Source organism: Solea senegalensis, linkage group LG12, assembly GCF_019176455.1.
Source record: "Solea senegalensis isolate Sse05_10M linkage group LG12, IFAPA_SoseM_1, whole genome shotgun sequence".
NCBI lineage: Eukaryota > Metazoa > Chordata > Actinopteri > Pleuronectiformes > Soleidae > Solea > Solea senegalensis.
The window spans coordinates 9526876-9541380 of NC_058032.1; the positions used below are offsets into that span (position 1 = coordinate 9526876).

The 14505-nt window shown below is 41.5% G+C and overlaps 1 protein-coding gene across 1 annotated transcript in view; it reads left to right on the plus strand.

The window, feature by feature from the left end:
- The window catches only part of kdrl (kinase insert domain receptor like), a 45342-nt gene that overhangs the window by 15484 nt on the left and 15353 nt on the right, over nt 1-14505 (plus strand). Inside the window, exons 11-24 of the mRNA XM_044040285.1 lie at nt 1196-1313; nt 3510-3618; nt 4748-5032; nt 5161-5307; nt 5966-6091; nt 7361-7467; nt 8349-8478; nt 9445-9549; nt 11165-11278; nt 11627-11715; nt 11830-11983; nt 12718-12815; nt 13658-13780; nt 14024-14135. Of these exons, the coding sequence (XP_043896220.1) occupies nt 1196-1313; nt 3510-3618; nt 4748-5032; nt 5161-5307; nt 5966-6091; nt 7361-7467; nt 8349-8478; nt 9445-9549; nt 11165-11278; nt 11627-11715; nt 11830-11983; nt 12718-12815; nt 13658-13780; nt 14024-14135 (1817 nt within the window). The remainder of the gene's footprint in view (nt 1-1195; nt 1314-3509; nt 3619-4747; nt 5033-5160; nt 5308-5965; nt 6092-7360; nt 7468-8348; nt 8479-9444; nt 9550-11164; nt 11279-11626; nt 11716-11829; nt 11984-12717; nt 12816-13657; nt 13781-14023; nt 14136-14505) is intronic.

Below are 14505 nucleotides of genomic sequence, written 5' to 3' on the forward strand. Positions count from 1 at the left end.
ATGTAAACACACACAGGCAAAGAGCATTACAGACTTAGCAGAGCCAACCCTCATATCTACCAACATATGTCATATTCTGTGTCATATCAGAATATGACACATTAGTCAAAGGAAAGAGCTGCCCTTGAGAGCTGGCCCCTGGTTTGTGGTCAGCAGTCCTGTCAGCTGAACAGGAAACATGGACGAGATGCATCAATCCCAGATTCGTAGAGCTGCTGTCAGACTAGGGCTGAGTGTGTGAGTGACAGTGCATGAATACCAGCCTGGTAGTGAACCCACAAACAAGATGAACATTCACTGAGGTCCTGCCTCGTCACTGACAGCGGGAGACCTGAAGGTTGTAAGATCAGGGAAACAATGGGCCATCAGCCCATTAGGGTTGGGGTTATCAGGCCCCAGCACCAGTAACAAAAACAACAATCTGCACTGGAAGACACTAAAATATGTTCACTTTATGTTATTTTATTATGTAAAATAAAAAAAAATAAAAAACTTGTCAGATTTATAATAAACAATAGCAGCGTGTTAATTGGGTCAAAGCCGCTCTTCCTGTCGGAATAAAGATAATCAGGGTTGGCACTAGGAACGTTGGCTGGGCAGTAGCAGCCAGCTAATGAGACAGAGGAGAGGGCAACTGTGCAAAGTGTTTGTTTTACACAGGCCTGACCCTGCAAATACCTGTCAAGGTAAATCCCACTTATCACACTTCAAGATCACATCTTGTCAAAATCTTTTGGAGTTTAAAGAGTTGGGTTTTAGAGGTGAACAGAGTCTGGTATGGTGCAGTGGGGCTGCTCATGCAGGAAGCAGAAATACGGGGGTGTCTTTATCACCAGGTTAAGGAGTTATCAGCTGGCCCCTGTTGACCGCCAAGTCCCTACGATCAACCTTATCTCCTCGGACCAGAACATGGCGGGTGTTCCTGTACAAGGTGACGCACAGCACAACCCATCCTGTCGCTGCTGCTGTTTCCTCCTCTGCGTCTCCTCTCATCAGGCTGATTGTTCCCCACTGTGGGTGGTGAAGGGTTTGGGTGGGTTTGTGGGTGTGGTTAAATCTTTTCTCTCGGTTTTATAACAACAGACTACCAGGTCTAGACTCTCTACAGGACTCTAAAACAATATAAAAGTCTGACTGCACATGTGAATGTGTGTTTACAAACATGAGTTTTATTGGATTTCTTTCTGTCCTGCAGTTGCATGTCTGACACTGAGCAGATCACGGAGGTCAGCACTGATGACGAGGCAGATGAGTCCCACAACTGGATTAAGAGCATAAGTGCCAAGCATGTGCTGGTTCAAAGGAAAAACAAGGTAAGTGTTTTTCGGTTCAGATCACTTGGAGCATACTTTGCTCACTGTGAAATGTGCTCAACAACAAAAAAAAGCGGTGAAAAAAGGCGGGATCAGTCAAGCAGATGTGTTCCGATCCACAGCTTGTGTCAGATTCAAGAAATCTCCCCATAACTAGGCCTTGAAAGTCACATTCAACATCTGAAATCCATAAATCCTGACAGTCCTCCTTTATACTGGCTGTGATTATGAACTTCTCTCCACTGAAAATGATTTGGCTTCTCAGCATTAATTTCGACTTATGTAACTGTGAGCAAAACCGAGTGGCCCTTGGCAGGCCTCAGTTTTGTTTTTCACTGCAAGACAAAAAAAAAAGAAAGACACAATTAATTCTTGGAATAAACCCAAAGAAACAACAGGGCAATAAAAAAAAGGAAATAGTGTGTTTCATCTGAAAAGGAAGATGTCATATTGATAAATATCACACAAGCATAACTGCACTGATGTTTCTCTATCAGGACATTCCCATCTCTGACTGAAGTGAAATACACTTTTCTTTCATTAAGACAACCTGTAGCTTCATCCTTGACCAAAGACACATTGTTTTATTCTGACATCAGATTAAATCACCCTCTGACTCAGTGATGCATGTGCCAAGGGATGAGAATAAACCGATGCAGAATCTTATGTTGCACCATAACAGGTGACAACAAGTCATTACAGACACTGTTACAACAGCCGGAATTCTGTTGAATGTGAGTTGAGTGTAATATAATAGTGTGACACAAGGTAATAACCGAAAGAAACATTTAATCACAACTTGACAGACAGATTTAACAGATTTGAGGAATCTACATGTCACATCAAATGCATTTTTCCATCAAAACAGGTAAAAAAAAAGGACATTGCTCGATGGAAACATGTTACTAGTTACTACAACCAAACATAATTAAGAGCAGGCCTCCACTACCTGAACACAAGTAGGTCCTCACGATTAGATTATAAACCCCCATTAGTCAGGTTAAATAAGGGCACACAGTCATTGACGTACAATTTCTCAGGAGAAGAAAAGTGATCGTTTTCAACCCAGACCATTCAGTTCACTGCTTGAACCTGAACATCTACCTCTTTGCTCATCATTTTCACGGGGGCACCATCTCTAATTTATCTTGAACATGCGGGCAGTCCTTATTTACAAGTACCTGTGGCCAAACACTGGTGCTTTATGAGGGTCAGCACCAAGGGTCAATGATAACATGCCGCAGTTTAGAAAGAAGAGGGATTTGTTGGAGGTGAATTCCTCTCTGTCACGTCACATAAATTGTGTTGGCCTGTGAATAAGGATGTAGACGGGGCTGGGCCTCAGAGTGGCTCCCCCAAACGGCCCAGTGGAGAGGGAGACTGGCCGGGGTCATAATATAAACAAAACACACGGGTAGGACATGGGCACAGAGGTCACAGTGCGCCTGCTCAGGTCACCTCTCAGGGACCGTGCGTAACCATTTAAGTGGCTGTTTATGAGCTAGGGTTACATTTTGTTGAGTAACATAATACCATAAGTCCATGCATCAGTGTTTTGACAAATGTCATAGCAGCACCGACTGGACAGTGCGATATAACTTTGTTTTCTCACCGCCTGTTTGTTTGTTGAACATTATAACGGCTGCTGAAATTTGTTTCACAGCTTCAGTTGTGAAGTCGACACAATGGTTCCCCACAAATGCAGGAAGTTTGGACCAGCATACATCCAGACAATACACCCACATCATTTGTTCTCTTTGATGTAGCCCCACCAAACAGATGTCAGTATGAACACTGAACAGACCCCCACGCAGTCTGGCCCTCACCCAAGATTCACTTATTATTCCATCTTTCTTTTTTTTTTATCCATTAAAATGTTGTACCAGCACAAAACAAAAACCAAGTGTGGCGTTCGACGTGCTTTCCAGGAAATGAACATGCACTGGATATATAGCGCAGGTCTAAAGGAGACGTAGTGGGTTTTAAAACTCCAGATGTACTCTTTCATTAATGTGACGGGGGAAAAAAAAAAACACTTCTTTCTCAGCAACTCAATTCTATGATGAAGACTGACAACCCAAGGATACACCACACTAATAATAACTGCCTGTAATATTGGGCACCTTTTGTTCAACTCATTGTGTTTTCGTCCTGCTTGGAATAATCACTAATCATTGCCATGTTAATCCCCATCAGACTATGAGCACGCTGGTGATTGGAGAGGCGAGTGTGTCGGGAAAGTATTTCTGCAAGGCCAAGAATAATGATGGCTCCAGCACCCTGATGATCCCCTTTTACGTGTATAGTAAGTGGGTAGCCTTTAATTGAAAGCATCTTTATCTGTACAGTTGAAAGTGCATGCAGAGACACTTCAGTGACTTTTATTGTAATTGCAAAGCACGCTAAGTTGTGCACCGGCATCTGTGAGGTCATCTACACAAACAGTACGTGTGGTAATGAAAGATGCAAGAACATGGAAGGACGGGAGGAATGTGCAGATCGTATTGTGCAATAAAGAGACCAGAGGGGGCATTAATTGAAACCATCTTCCACTGTAGCTCAGTGGCTTCGGGGCGGAAGAGAGGCAAACATGTCCTGAGCCATATGGTGTGCTATAATGGCACAGGTTTGAAAGCAGCTATGAATAACTGCATTCCTGCTCCAGGGTCATTCCTCTTCCTCTGCTTCTGCTCTGGGAATCTACTCTTTTTATGTGCACCTGAGCATTTCCAAATGTTCCCAAAAAAAAAAAGTGAATATTCTCATAAACAGTTATGTAACAACAGCAGGGACGAGGTGCCACTACACACAAGCACAGTAATCTTTGCACAATACACTTTGCAATGAAGTCAATCACTTTTCTCCAAGTAGAGTAAAGGGTGTAAGTATTGGTTTTGGACCTGGTTGAATGAAGGCGAAAACTTGGAAGTCATGAGATGCCAAATGCCAAAGACTTGTCTGTGATGGAAGTGGAAATTCCAAGAGGAATTGCATTCTCCTCCAGAAGAGAGAAAAACAAAGAATGATCAAACACATCTAAAAAAAAAGAAAAAGAAAAAAGAGGATAGAATTGTAATAACAGATGTCTTCTCTTACTGAACACAGAATGCTTTCCAGCAATCTAAATAAACAAGCACTGTCTGGTTGCCCTGGGGCGCAGACTCAGCTTCACTCCAATTGGACGAGTGCAGGAGTGCCATCAGCAACGCTGCCGACGAGCAACATGCTTCCACTTAACAGTGATGAAACAGGAAATAACTGCAAATTTGACATTCTTGGCCTTTGTGTCCAAAACTACTGTCAAAAATAGGATCTGCAGCCAGCAGTTATACACGCTGCTCGTCCGTGTACAATCAGATTAATAGGGAGGGAAGTGCAAGGTTTAACATCACAGGAATCCTCGTGGATGACATCCCTCCACTTTGTGTCTCTAGATAACTCGGATGAATTTACCATCGAACCTCAAAGAGCAGTCGAGGGGTACGACATCACTCTGACCTGTCGGGCGGCTCGATACCTCTACACGGAGCTGCAGTGGATGGATTCCACCAACAAAACCATCACCACCAACGTGTCCGACCTCCAGCTCACTCCCTTCTCCATCTCTCTGTCTCTCCATCTGCACAACGTGTCCAAAAACAGTGCCGCCGGCTACAAGTGCCGGGCACAGAAGCTTCAGGAGAGGGTGGAACTCAGGCCTGTAGCGCTGACTGTAGATGGTGAGTTAGTTTTTTTAAAAATAACTGTCACTAACTACAACACTCAGGAACACAGAAGATGGCCTTGCGAAACTTGAGTTGCTGTCATCATCACAAGTATCAGCGTTTATTTCCATTGTTTGACGCAGCGAGAAAACGGCCCTACCTGACAAAGAATCTGACTAACCAGGAAGTGAACAGTAGCAGCACCCTGACGCTCGCTTGCTTAGCCGAGGGAGTTCCTCATCCCCGCATCATGTGGTACAAGAATGGAGTTCCAGTGGAGGAAGGTCCAGGTAACCTGAGATTCAGTCATACACATTGGAATGAATTCATTTTGTTACCACAGGGAGGGAAGGTTGTCGAAGCCAGAGAAAAACTGGTCTTTATTTATTATATGTCATTTATTACAATAAATGTCATTATCAACTGATTTGAACATTTTTATTGCGGTAACTTTTTTCTGGACATATTGCTGAGCCAAAAACAATGTCATAATGTCACAGTGAGAAAACATGTCTAACTTATTGTTTTGTATACTTTTATTACCTGATTATATTATAAAAATGGATGCAGTCTGCAGCTTTCAAAGCAAACTCCCATTGTGAAGCCTCCAGATTCACAATTCTACTAGTGTTCATACCTTTGGTGTGATAGCAGCTGTAAATCACACTGATGTCCCCTTCTTCTAAATGGGAACATAATTTACAAAATTTACGTCAAAATGCCACTAAAAAAGACCAGAAGTCAGAGATTGAGACCATTATCTCCAAATCAACTGGTCATCACTTTTAAACTGGAAGACTGTGTCTATGTGAAAATATAATTGCTGGCTAATGAAGTTTTGCAGGGAGAAAAAGAAAGTACTTTGAGTTTGTTGTAGACATAAAATAGCATTTCAGTGTAGGTGTTACATGTTAACACTCTTTAAACTTGAGAGTTTGTGTCCTGCAGGAGTAACTCTCGAGGACAGGCTCCTGACCATCGAGAGGGTGAAGAAAGATGACGAGGGTCTGTACGAGTGCATAGCCAGCAACGAGGCGGGCACGGCGATGTCAAGCGCTGTCGTTACTGTGATGGGTAAGTCACGCACACACCTTCAAATAATATCTACCATAACAACACACTCCAACACTCCGCTGCATTTTTACACCACTGATGTCTCAGTATGAAGTGATGGGTCCAATCAAAACAACAAATACTCTGGTTTGACTTCGGCATGACAACCTGTGGCTGCCGGGAATGCAAAGTGAATTCCTTCTTGGGTTTTATGATCAAGGCTGTGGCCGAGGGTCCTTTCCTCGAGGACATGACCTCTGTGAAGTGTTAAGACGTCCCCTAATGAGTGCAAAGAGGCTGACTGCTACAGCAACCGAGAGACTGGGAACACACAGGAGTTAATGGAGTGTGTGTGTGTACACTCCAAAAAATGTTAACACCTATCCTTGTGGGGACATTTTGACCTAAAACCAGGTCTTAACCCAGGGTTAAGACCTGGTTTTAGGGTTAGGTTTAGAATTAGCTTTAGGTTAGAGTTAGGGTAAAGGTTAAGGTGAGGCACTTAGCTGTAATAGGGCTAGGGGATGCATGATATCTATAAGGTGTCCTCACTAAGATATAAAAAGAAGTTTGTGTATTTAACATGAAGCTGGGTAATATTGTGATACCAATATCATGCAACTACCCATGTTGACTTTTCTCCATTACAGCATTGCCACAAAACAGACGAGCAAACAGCTGTATGTGCTGCTTTGATTACAAATCATGTGAAATGGGAGCTGGAACCAAAAAACGTTGGAGTTTAAAGGATATAAGCTTTCAGAGTATCGACATGGATGGTTGGAAAAATTGTGTTTGGAAGAGTAAAAAGTGTGGTATGCATGTCCCAAACAAACTAGACATAAATATTGAAGCGTGTTTCCACTTCCTCTCTGTATACAGTCTGTCAGAGAGCATTTAGGAAGAGACAAATAAACGAAAGAATGATATGAAATATAAGTCTAAAGGTCGGCCATAAAAAAAAACAGAAACTGGGATTGTAAGCTTGTTTTGATCTCAATATTACATATGTAATATATAATAATATAAAACACTGTTAAGTCTTAGGACACAGAGCATTTAGGCTGCTTTTTTGTTTACATTACTATGTTAAAACATATACAGAGGCTATACAGTGTTTTTTCAGCACAACCATTTTTTAAAAAACAAATGTAACCCTAAACAATGGATCTGTTAATATAAGGGTTAATATATTATTACAAATTATCATGACATCATGAAAATTGCAGACTAATACTGTTTTTGTCAAAGAGCTGCTGTTGTAGACAACTGTTTGTTCTCTCTTTCCAGGGGACATGGGGAAGGCAAACATCGAGGTTATAATCCTGGTGTGCACTGGAGCTGCAGCCACCTTCCTCTGGCTCATGCTTATCCTCTTCATCCGCAAGCTAAGAAAGGTAACGCGGTATAGGATCGAATCCTCTCTCTCTCTTCATCTCTTTATCACAGACCACATGAGTTGAACATTTGGCACAGTCTTCCAGCCATTTAATTCCGCACCGCTGACTGACTCAGTGTCTCTTGTGAAACACAGTTGAATGGAAGGGAAAATTTAGCAAGATGTTTATGAGTTCATCCTTTTCTGACAACCGGCATATGCTTGTATGTTGTGGAGAGACTCGACAAAAAGGACACAGCATACTTTTGCCAAAAGAAGAAAGAGGAAACATTTCTGTGGCCTCAGGTCAAGTATGTGAGTGGGACTAAACATTTGTGCACAGCGGTTATTACTTGTGTCTAGTCATAAATGTCTCATCAACATTGTAACTTTTTCCTGGTGACTAAATACAGATGATAAAGTTGAAAACTAGGGATGGGTCAATACCACTTTTTTGTGTCTGATACCGAGAATCTTCCGATACAGATATTTACAGCATTATATGTAACGTATGAAGCCGTTAACAACACATTTGTGCTGAGACATTTCAAAGACACAATTCTCCAACCGTGCCACAAATATTGTTCTCCCAAAAAGAAGATTACATTTTTACAGTTTAGTATTTTTGGATTGTATGAGATTTTACATTTTTTATGTGCCCAAATATCCCATCCAGTGATTTTGACCAGTATCAGACTGATACTGATTCCCATCACTAATGAAAAAAGACTTAACTTGAGAGCAGAAAGTGAAATGTCCTTTATACGTGTACAAGTTATGGAGTTTTATTTATTTATTTGACCACAACCTTTGACAATATTCAAATATATTATATATAATATATTCTATTCTATTTAATGATCACCGGGGCATTCACGTTTGTTCCTCTGGCATTTTCAGCAACCGGCGCACTATAAGATGGGTCCGTCCATCATCATTGACCCTGACGAGTGTCCCCTGGACGAGCAGAATGATCTCCTTCAGTATGACAGCAGCAAATGGGAGTTTCCCCGCGATCGTCTGCGACTAGGTGAGCGCCGAGCTGAAGAGTTAAGGCGGGGGTCTCAAACTCAAATGACCCGGGGGCCACTGAGCGTCTGGTTTAGCCAGTAAGGCGAAAAAGCCTCTTTTGAGCATTTATGTCTCTTATTTATTATTCTGCACAGCACTTTAGTCCACTGTGGTTGTTTTTAAAGGGCTTTACGAATAAAGTTGGATTTGATTGGATTGGAGAATTTCACAATAAAAGTGTTGGTTTTAATATACGGCGATATATAGTTGTATAACATATTTATTATCATATTTTTTAATAAAAACATAGAGAAATGACTGATGATATTGTTTCAGGGGCCACAAGTTTGAGACCGCTGGGTTAGGGCAGCAACAAGTGCAGACACTTATTTGCCTGCCATGTTAAAAGGTTGACATTAGTTTTATAAATGTAATACAATGTAAAGTTTATGTAAAAATGATAAACATTACTCATGTACTTTGGCACGTTTAGCTCTTTTGTTGCATGCACTTAAAATATACAAACACTTGTTGTGCAATATTTTATTTGACATCGATCAAGTTGTGGTGACATCTGTGTTTATAATGATTCTGTTTGAAGCACAGACAATTAGAAATGCTGTAATCTGATATAACCCAGAGAAACAAACACAGCGTTTCTAACAAAAGGTTAAAAGTTCATCTCAAAATTGTTTGACGGTAAGAATATCCACAGCCACGCTAAGTTACAAGAGGATTGTTGTCACCCCGTCTGCAGCTGCGTGGTGTGCAGGGTCATTACTTATCAGTGACCTGTGCTGTCATCCCGTTGTAAGTGAGCCATAAATTCTCTCGAAGAGCCGCCTGGTGATCAGAGCTCCAGCATGTTGTTTTAATTACTGACCCATAGCTCGACTGACAAAGAATCCATTTTGGTTCTTCTACCCCGGGGGACAGGAAGCTCTGATGTCTGCCCGCTTATCACACACTTTTCTATCTTTGCCAGGTAAAACTCTCGGCCATGGCGCTTTTGGAAAAGTGGTGGAGGCGTCTGCCTTTGGCATCGATAAGCTCTCAACCTGCAAGACTGTTGCTGTGAAGATGCTGAAAGGTAAGACGTGAAAAAGTTTGCCTTCATGGTCTCTCGGGTTAAAAAACCCCCAGCATTTGCTGGTGTGTGGTTTTATCTTTTTGGGCACATTACGAGATCAGAGCTACATGTGCCTGCAATTAATGGTTATATGGCGTATTGGTTCAAAGCAAAGCACACAATGTCTGCTCCTTGCAAAGTGCGGTTCAAGGTGAAGGCTATGACCTCTAACCCCTGTTCTTGATGAAGAGGTTCTGGTCAGATTCCGGCAGCTTGTACCTGGCGAGGAGGAGAAAATATGTTCCGAAACAATTCCCCCAGTCAATTATTTTACAGTCCCATTCCAATGAATTACCCATAAATGTTGAATCGGAATAAAAACAGAAAACAGGCCATAACTCAAGTATTCATGTGCAAATTATCACGACTGACACTTAACTTTTATTACATTCTCGCAATTTTCTCTCTATATATTATGCGAGTGTGAACAGACGTGGAAAAACTGGATTCGTATCAGTGAGTGGTGATAGTAGATATGTGGACGAGGCCCGAGTACGGATGAAAAATAGGGCTGCGGGTTCGATGTCTTGTCACTGTCATGGCATCAATCACGCCCCATTATAAATCACAGGATCTCTGGCTGCTGTTAGTCGTAGGTCAGACTTAATGGAAAGCAGCAGGTCTCCTCAAATCGACCGTGGTTTGGTTGGAGACTCCCCGGCTGCTTCAGCCTCTGGCTCATAAATATCAGGTTGGTTCGAAACAACGTAAAACAAAGTCAATATCTTCACATCCGTGGTTCAAGTTGAGGACGTTGCATTGTTGTTCGGAACTTCCTAAAATCGGGTATGCAACGTGAGCAACCTCTCATTCATATTTCCATAATTGTGTTGACACTTATTTTTAAGGATTTCCACCATCTGTATCACTGGCCTAAAGCAATATTATTATTCTTCAGAATCACATTTAATGAACCGGCAAAATGAAATTCCCCAGTAATCCAGCAACCATAGTGCAGGCTTCTCTCTCGTGCTTTCTCTTTAACCTTTCACACTGACATTGCATATTTTCTGGGTTTTTTTCTTTTGCAGATTTTTAAGCGTAATCTCCCTGAATTCAAAAAATGCTTTTCCAGCTGCAAATGTTTACCAAAAGTCTGGAAAAATTACCCGGTGATTTAAAAAAAGGAAGACAAAGAACAATAGATGATTACCACTGGGTGTTGGATGGCAAACTTAATATTTGAAGAGAGTATTTCCCTGGGAATGTTGTATTGCTGTTTAGTGCAATATGGATTTAAAGTTTTGTGTTTGTTTTAAATACACGAAACACACATTTGAATGTAATACCAGATTTGTGTGACAGATGTAGAAGTGTGTAAATTACATAGAATAGAACAGACGGACAAATAGATTCAGCCTGTGTAAACTCACTGGATAAGGGGTGTACAACACATTTGATTTTATTGAGAGACGTTTTATTTCATTACATGGTCTTTATTTGACAAAAGGCCATGTCTTTGTGTGCATCCATGCATGTAACAAAGTTGGAATGTAATGTCAAAAAGAAAACGTGTATGATTTTGATCAGTATGTTCAGTGATCGAGTGGATAATTCTGTGTTCGCTCCATTACAGGAGGAGCGACGTCCAACGAGCGGAAAGCTCTGATGTCCGAGTTGAAAATCCTGATCCACATCGGCCATCACCTGAATGTGGTCAATCTGCTCGGAGCTTGCACGAAACCTGGAGGTGAGCTTTATTATCAAGGATGTTATAAAAAAAAGAAGAGACAACGCTGCTGTTCTGAACTGTTAGATTTTTTTTTGTTTTTTTTTTTATTTAAAAAAAGACACAGAGTCAAATGATCAACTACTCCTGAGTACTACTACAACTACTCCTTTACTTTCTGGCAACTTTTACTTTTACCCCACAACATTTCCTCTAACTACCATTGTTACTCGTTACTACCAATTCAAATTGGAAGAATACTCATTCACACGGCTCAATCCTTACTCCTCACTTTCTTAATACTTCTACTTCTAAAACTGAAGTACATTTTATATCAGAAAAATGATGAGAAATATACATTCTTAACAGGACCACTAATGATGATCGTGGAGTTCTGCAAGTATGGAAACTTGTCCTACTACTTGAGGAGCAAGCGGGAGGACTTTCTCGTCTACAAGGTGAGACACCAGCTGCATTGTTTCCTGGCGTTTCAGCGACTAATTCCCCAGCGTCCTTAACTGTCTTCTCACCTCACGACATTAACATAATACGTGTGTGTGTGTGTGTGTCAGAACCAGGACGATAAGGTGGTGTCGTCAGTCTCGTCGTGTCAGCTGAGTGAGCTGATGAAGCGCCGCCTGGAGAGCGTGGCCAGTACCGGAAGCTCGGCCAGCTCCGGGTTCATCGAAGATAAGAGCTACTGCGACTCAGAGGAAGAGGAAGAAGGTAAAGGCCAAGCACGTTCCACACCCCCGCACCCATCCCCCCTCCCTCTCTTGTTTGTCCCTGTTGCTGTCTCCCTCCTCTCTCACCTCTGCTCCACCCCCTCCTGCCCAGGAATGAAAGCTGCCCTCAGATTGTTTTCTGCCTGTCTCTGGTGGGACGTTTCCTCCTCCTGTTCAGCAGTACAATCACTCCAGCAGGAGCCACTGTCACCCCACTGAGCCCGGGGAGGCGTCTGTTTATTTCCTGTCCTGACCTGAGTGCTGCTTTGCGGCATATCGTCCGTGTTTTCCTCATGTGTTATTTCTGGTTTGATTAGCTGTTTACTCAGGTGGGCCCGTGGAAGGATTCTTTGTGAAGTCCTGTCTCTCTCTCCCTCTCTCTCTCTCTCTCAAACCCCGATCAGCCCATAACTACACGTTTCACCTGACATCGGACAAAGAGTTATTGTTCGATTTTTATCTCTCGTCTGTAAAGGACATTTTATCCGAGACGCGTACGTGACAGGATGAGTTGTTGTGCTCTGGGAATCGTTTTGATGTTACCTTGTCACATTGATCTGATTATCAGACTGACTGCATTTTAACACATTTATACACATTATTAATCTTAGTATTATTATTATTATTATTATTATTATTATTATTATTAATAATAAAAAGGCCATTTATGTCCATTATGAAAAATTGTTCCCACTCCCAGAAAGATTTATGTTCTTTCCCCTTTTTTTTCTACAGAAGCTGAGGATTTATATAAGAAAGTCCTGACGTTGGAAGATTTAATTTGCTACAGCTTCCAAGTTGCAAAAGGCATGGAGTTCTTGGCCTCACGCAAGGTAACCTCTTCTTCACATAAACCAGGGATTTGTGTTATAAATCACCAATCAATTCTCTCAGTAACTGCATATCATGACAATGATTTTAGTTTTTATTTAAACTGAATTTTAGTGAAGCTTAACCATGTTAATCCCAGTTTAATTGCTGCTGTTAAACAGCTTAACGTGTGACCACAGGTCCTTAAATAATTCAAGGTCAAAAACTTGTTTAAAACTAAAAATGCTATTGTTTTATTGGCAAACAACAAACTTCCCTTTTTATACCCTAATTTGAGTCGGCTCACTTGGACATTAACATTAATAACAATCATTTTTCTTTTTTTTGGTTTAACAGCGTCTATATACTGGTCGAGAGCAGCTGTGGCTTTGGGTGGTAGTCTAATAAGTGTGTTAAGCCCTGAGTGTCATGCTGAACATTTCTGCATTGTAAATAAACAAACAGTAATCTTGAATCTTGAAATAATGAATTCAAGATTGTTAAATTTAAGTGTGCTTCTAACCTGGCTTCAATCATTCCACCATCGCTTTGCCTGCTGTATTTTTCCTCTGTGGGTGGAACTTATTTATTCCAACTCATTCATAATTTCAGGGAGACCGGATGACACTGATTAAAGAATGAAGCCATTGTTGTAAATAACCTTTTACAGAGCATTTGTTGGCCTGGATATGGAACTCATCATTTTCTTTTGTAATATCGCTGATGATTTGACCATGTGTTGTTCCCACAGGCCGACGTGTGCACGAGCACAGAGTCACCTTTTTTGAAGTCAATTACATTGAAACATGAATATAAAGATTAGGTTTCTCTCTTTTTATTTTTTTATTTTTTATCCAATAAATAGTGCATCCATCGGGATTTGGCTGCACGTAACATACTGCTCTCGGAGAATAACGTCGTGAAGATCTGTGATTTCGGACTCGCCAGAGACATCTACAAAGATCCGGATTATGTGCGCAAAGGAGACGTGAGTTCCTTCAAGTCTCGTGTGTCGTACAGTCTTGCTGTTACTAACTGTTTCCAGCTGAGCCGAGAAAACACTCGCGATGTGTTTTCATCAAGTGACGATTACTAAACAGGAAGCTGTCAGTCACTTGAAAAATAAGCACTCAATAAATTCAGCCGTTAAAAGGAGACATTTGCTTACACATTACTATTATATGGATCTCTATGTGGGTGCAGTTAAAGATTTATGACCTTACATTCACAGGCTCGACTGCCGCTCAAGTGGATGGCACCTGAGGCCATTTTTGACAAGATCTACACTACTCAGAGTGATGTTTGGTCTTTCGGTGTCCTCATGTGGGAGATCTTCTCTCTGGGTAAGTATCATGACTCAGCGCTGAGAGGCGGTCTCATAGATCACACGTATACTTTGTGAACAGAAGCAAAGCGAGTGATAACACTTAGAAACACACAGAAACATGGAGATTGAACTAATCCGTGGGACTTGGTGTTACAAACGCTGCTGAAAAAGCGGATCACATATTTAATACGTGAGTGATATCTAATGATGAGACTGCGGATGTCAGAAAAGGCAGGTCCTCCTCTCACCACTTCCTTTCCTGAGTGCATCAGTGAAGTACGACGGTCTTTGCACGCCAGAGAGGATGTTGTTTATTTTTGTCTGTGGAAGTAAGACTTCAAACGCACGCTCTGACAAACTGAGGCTCTTGCCAAAAGCTCATATAA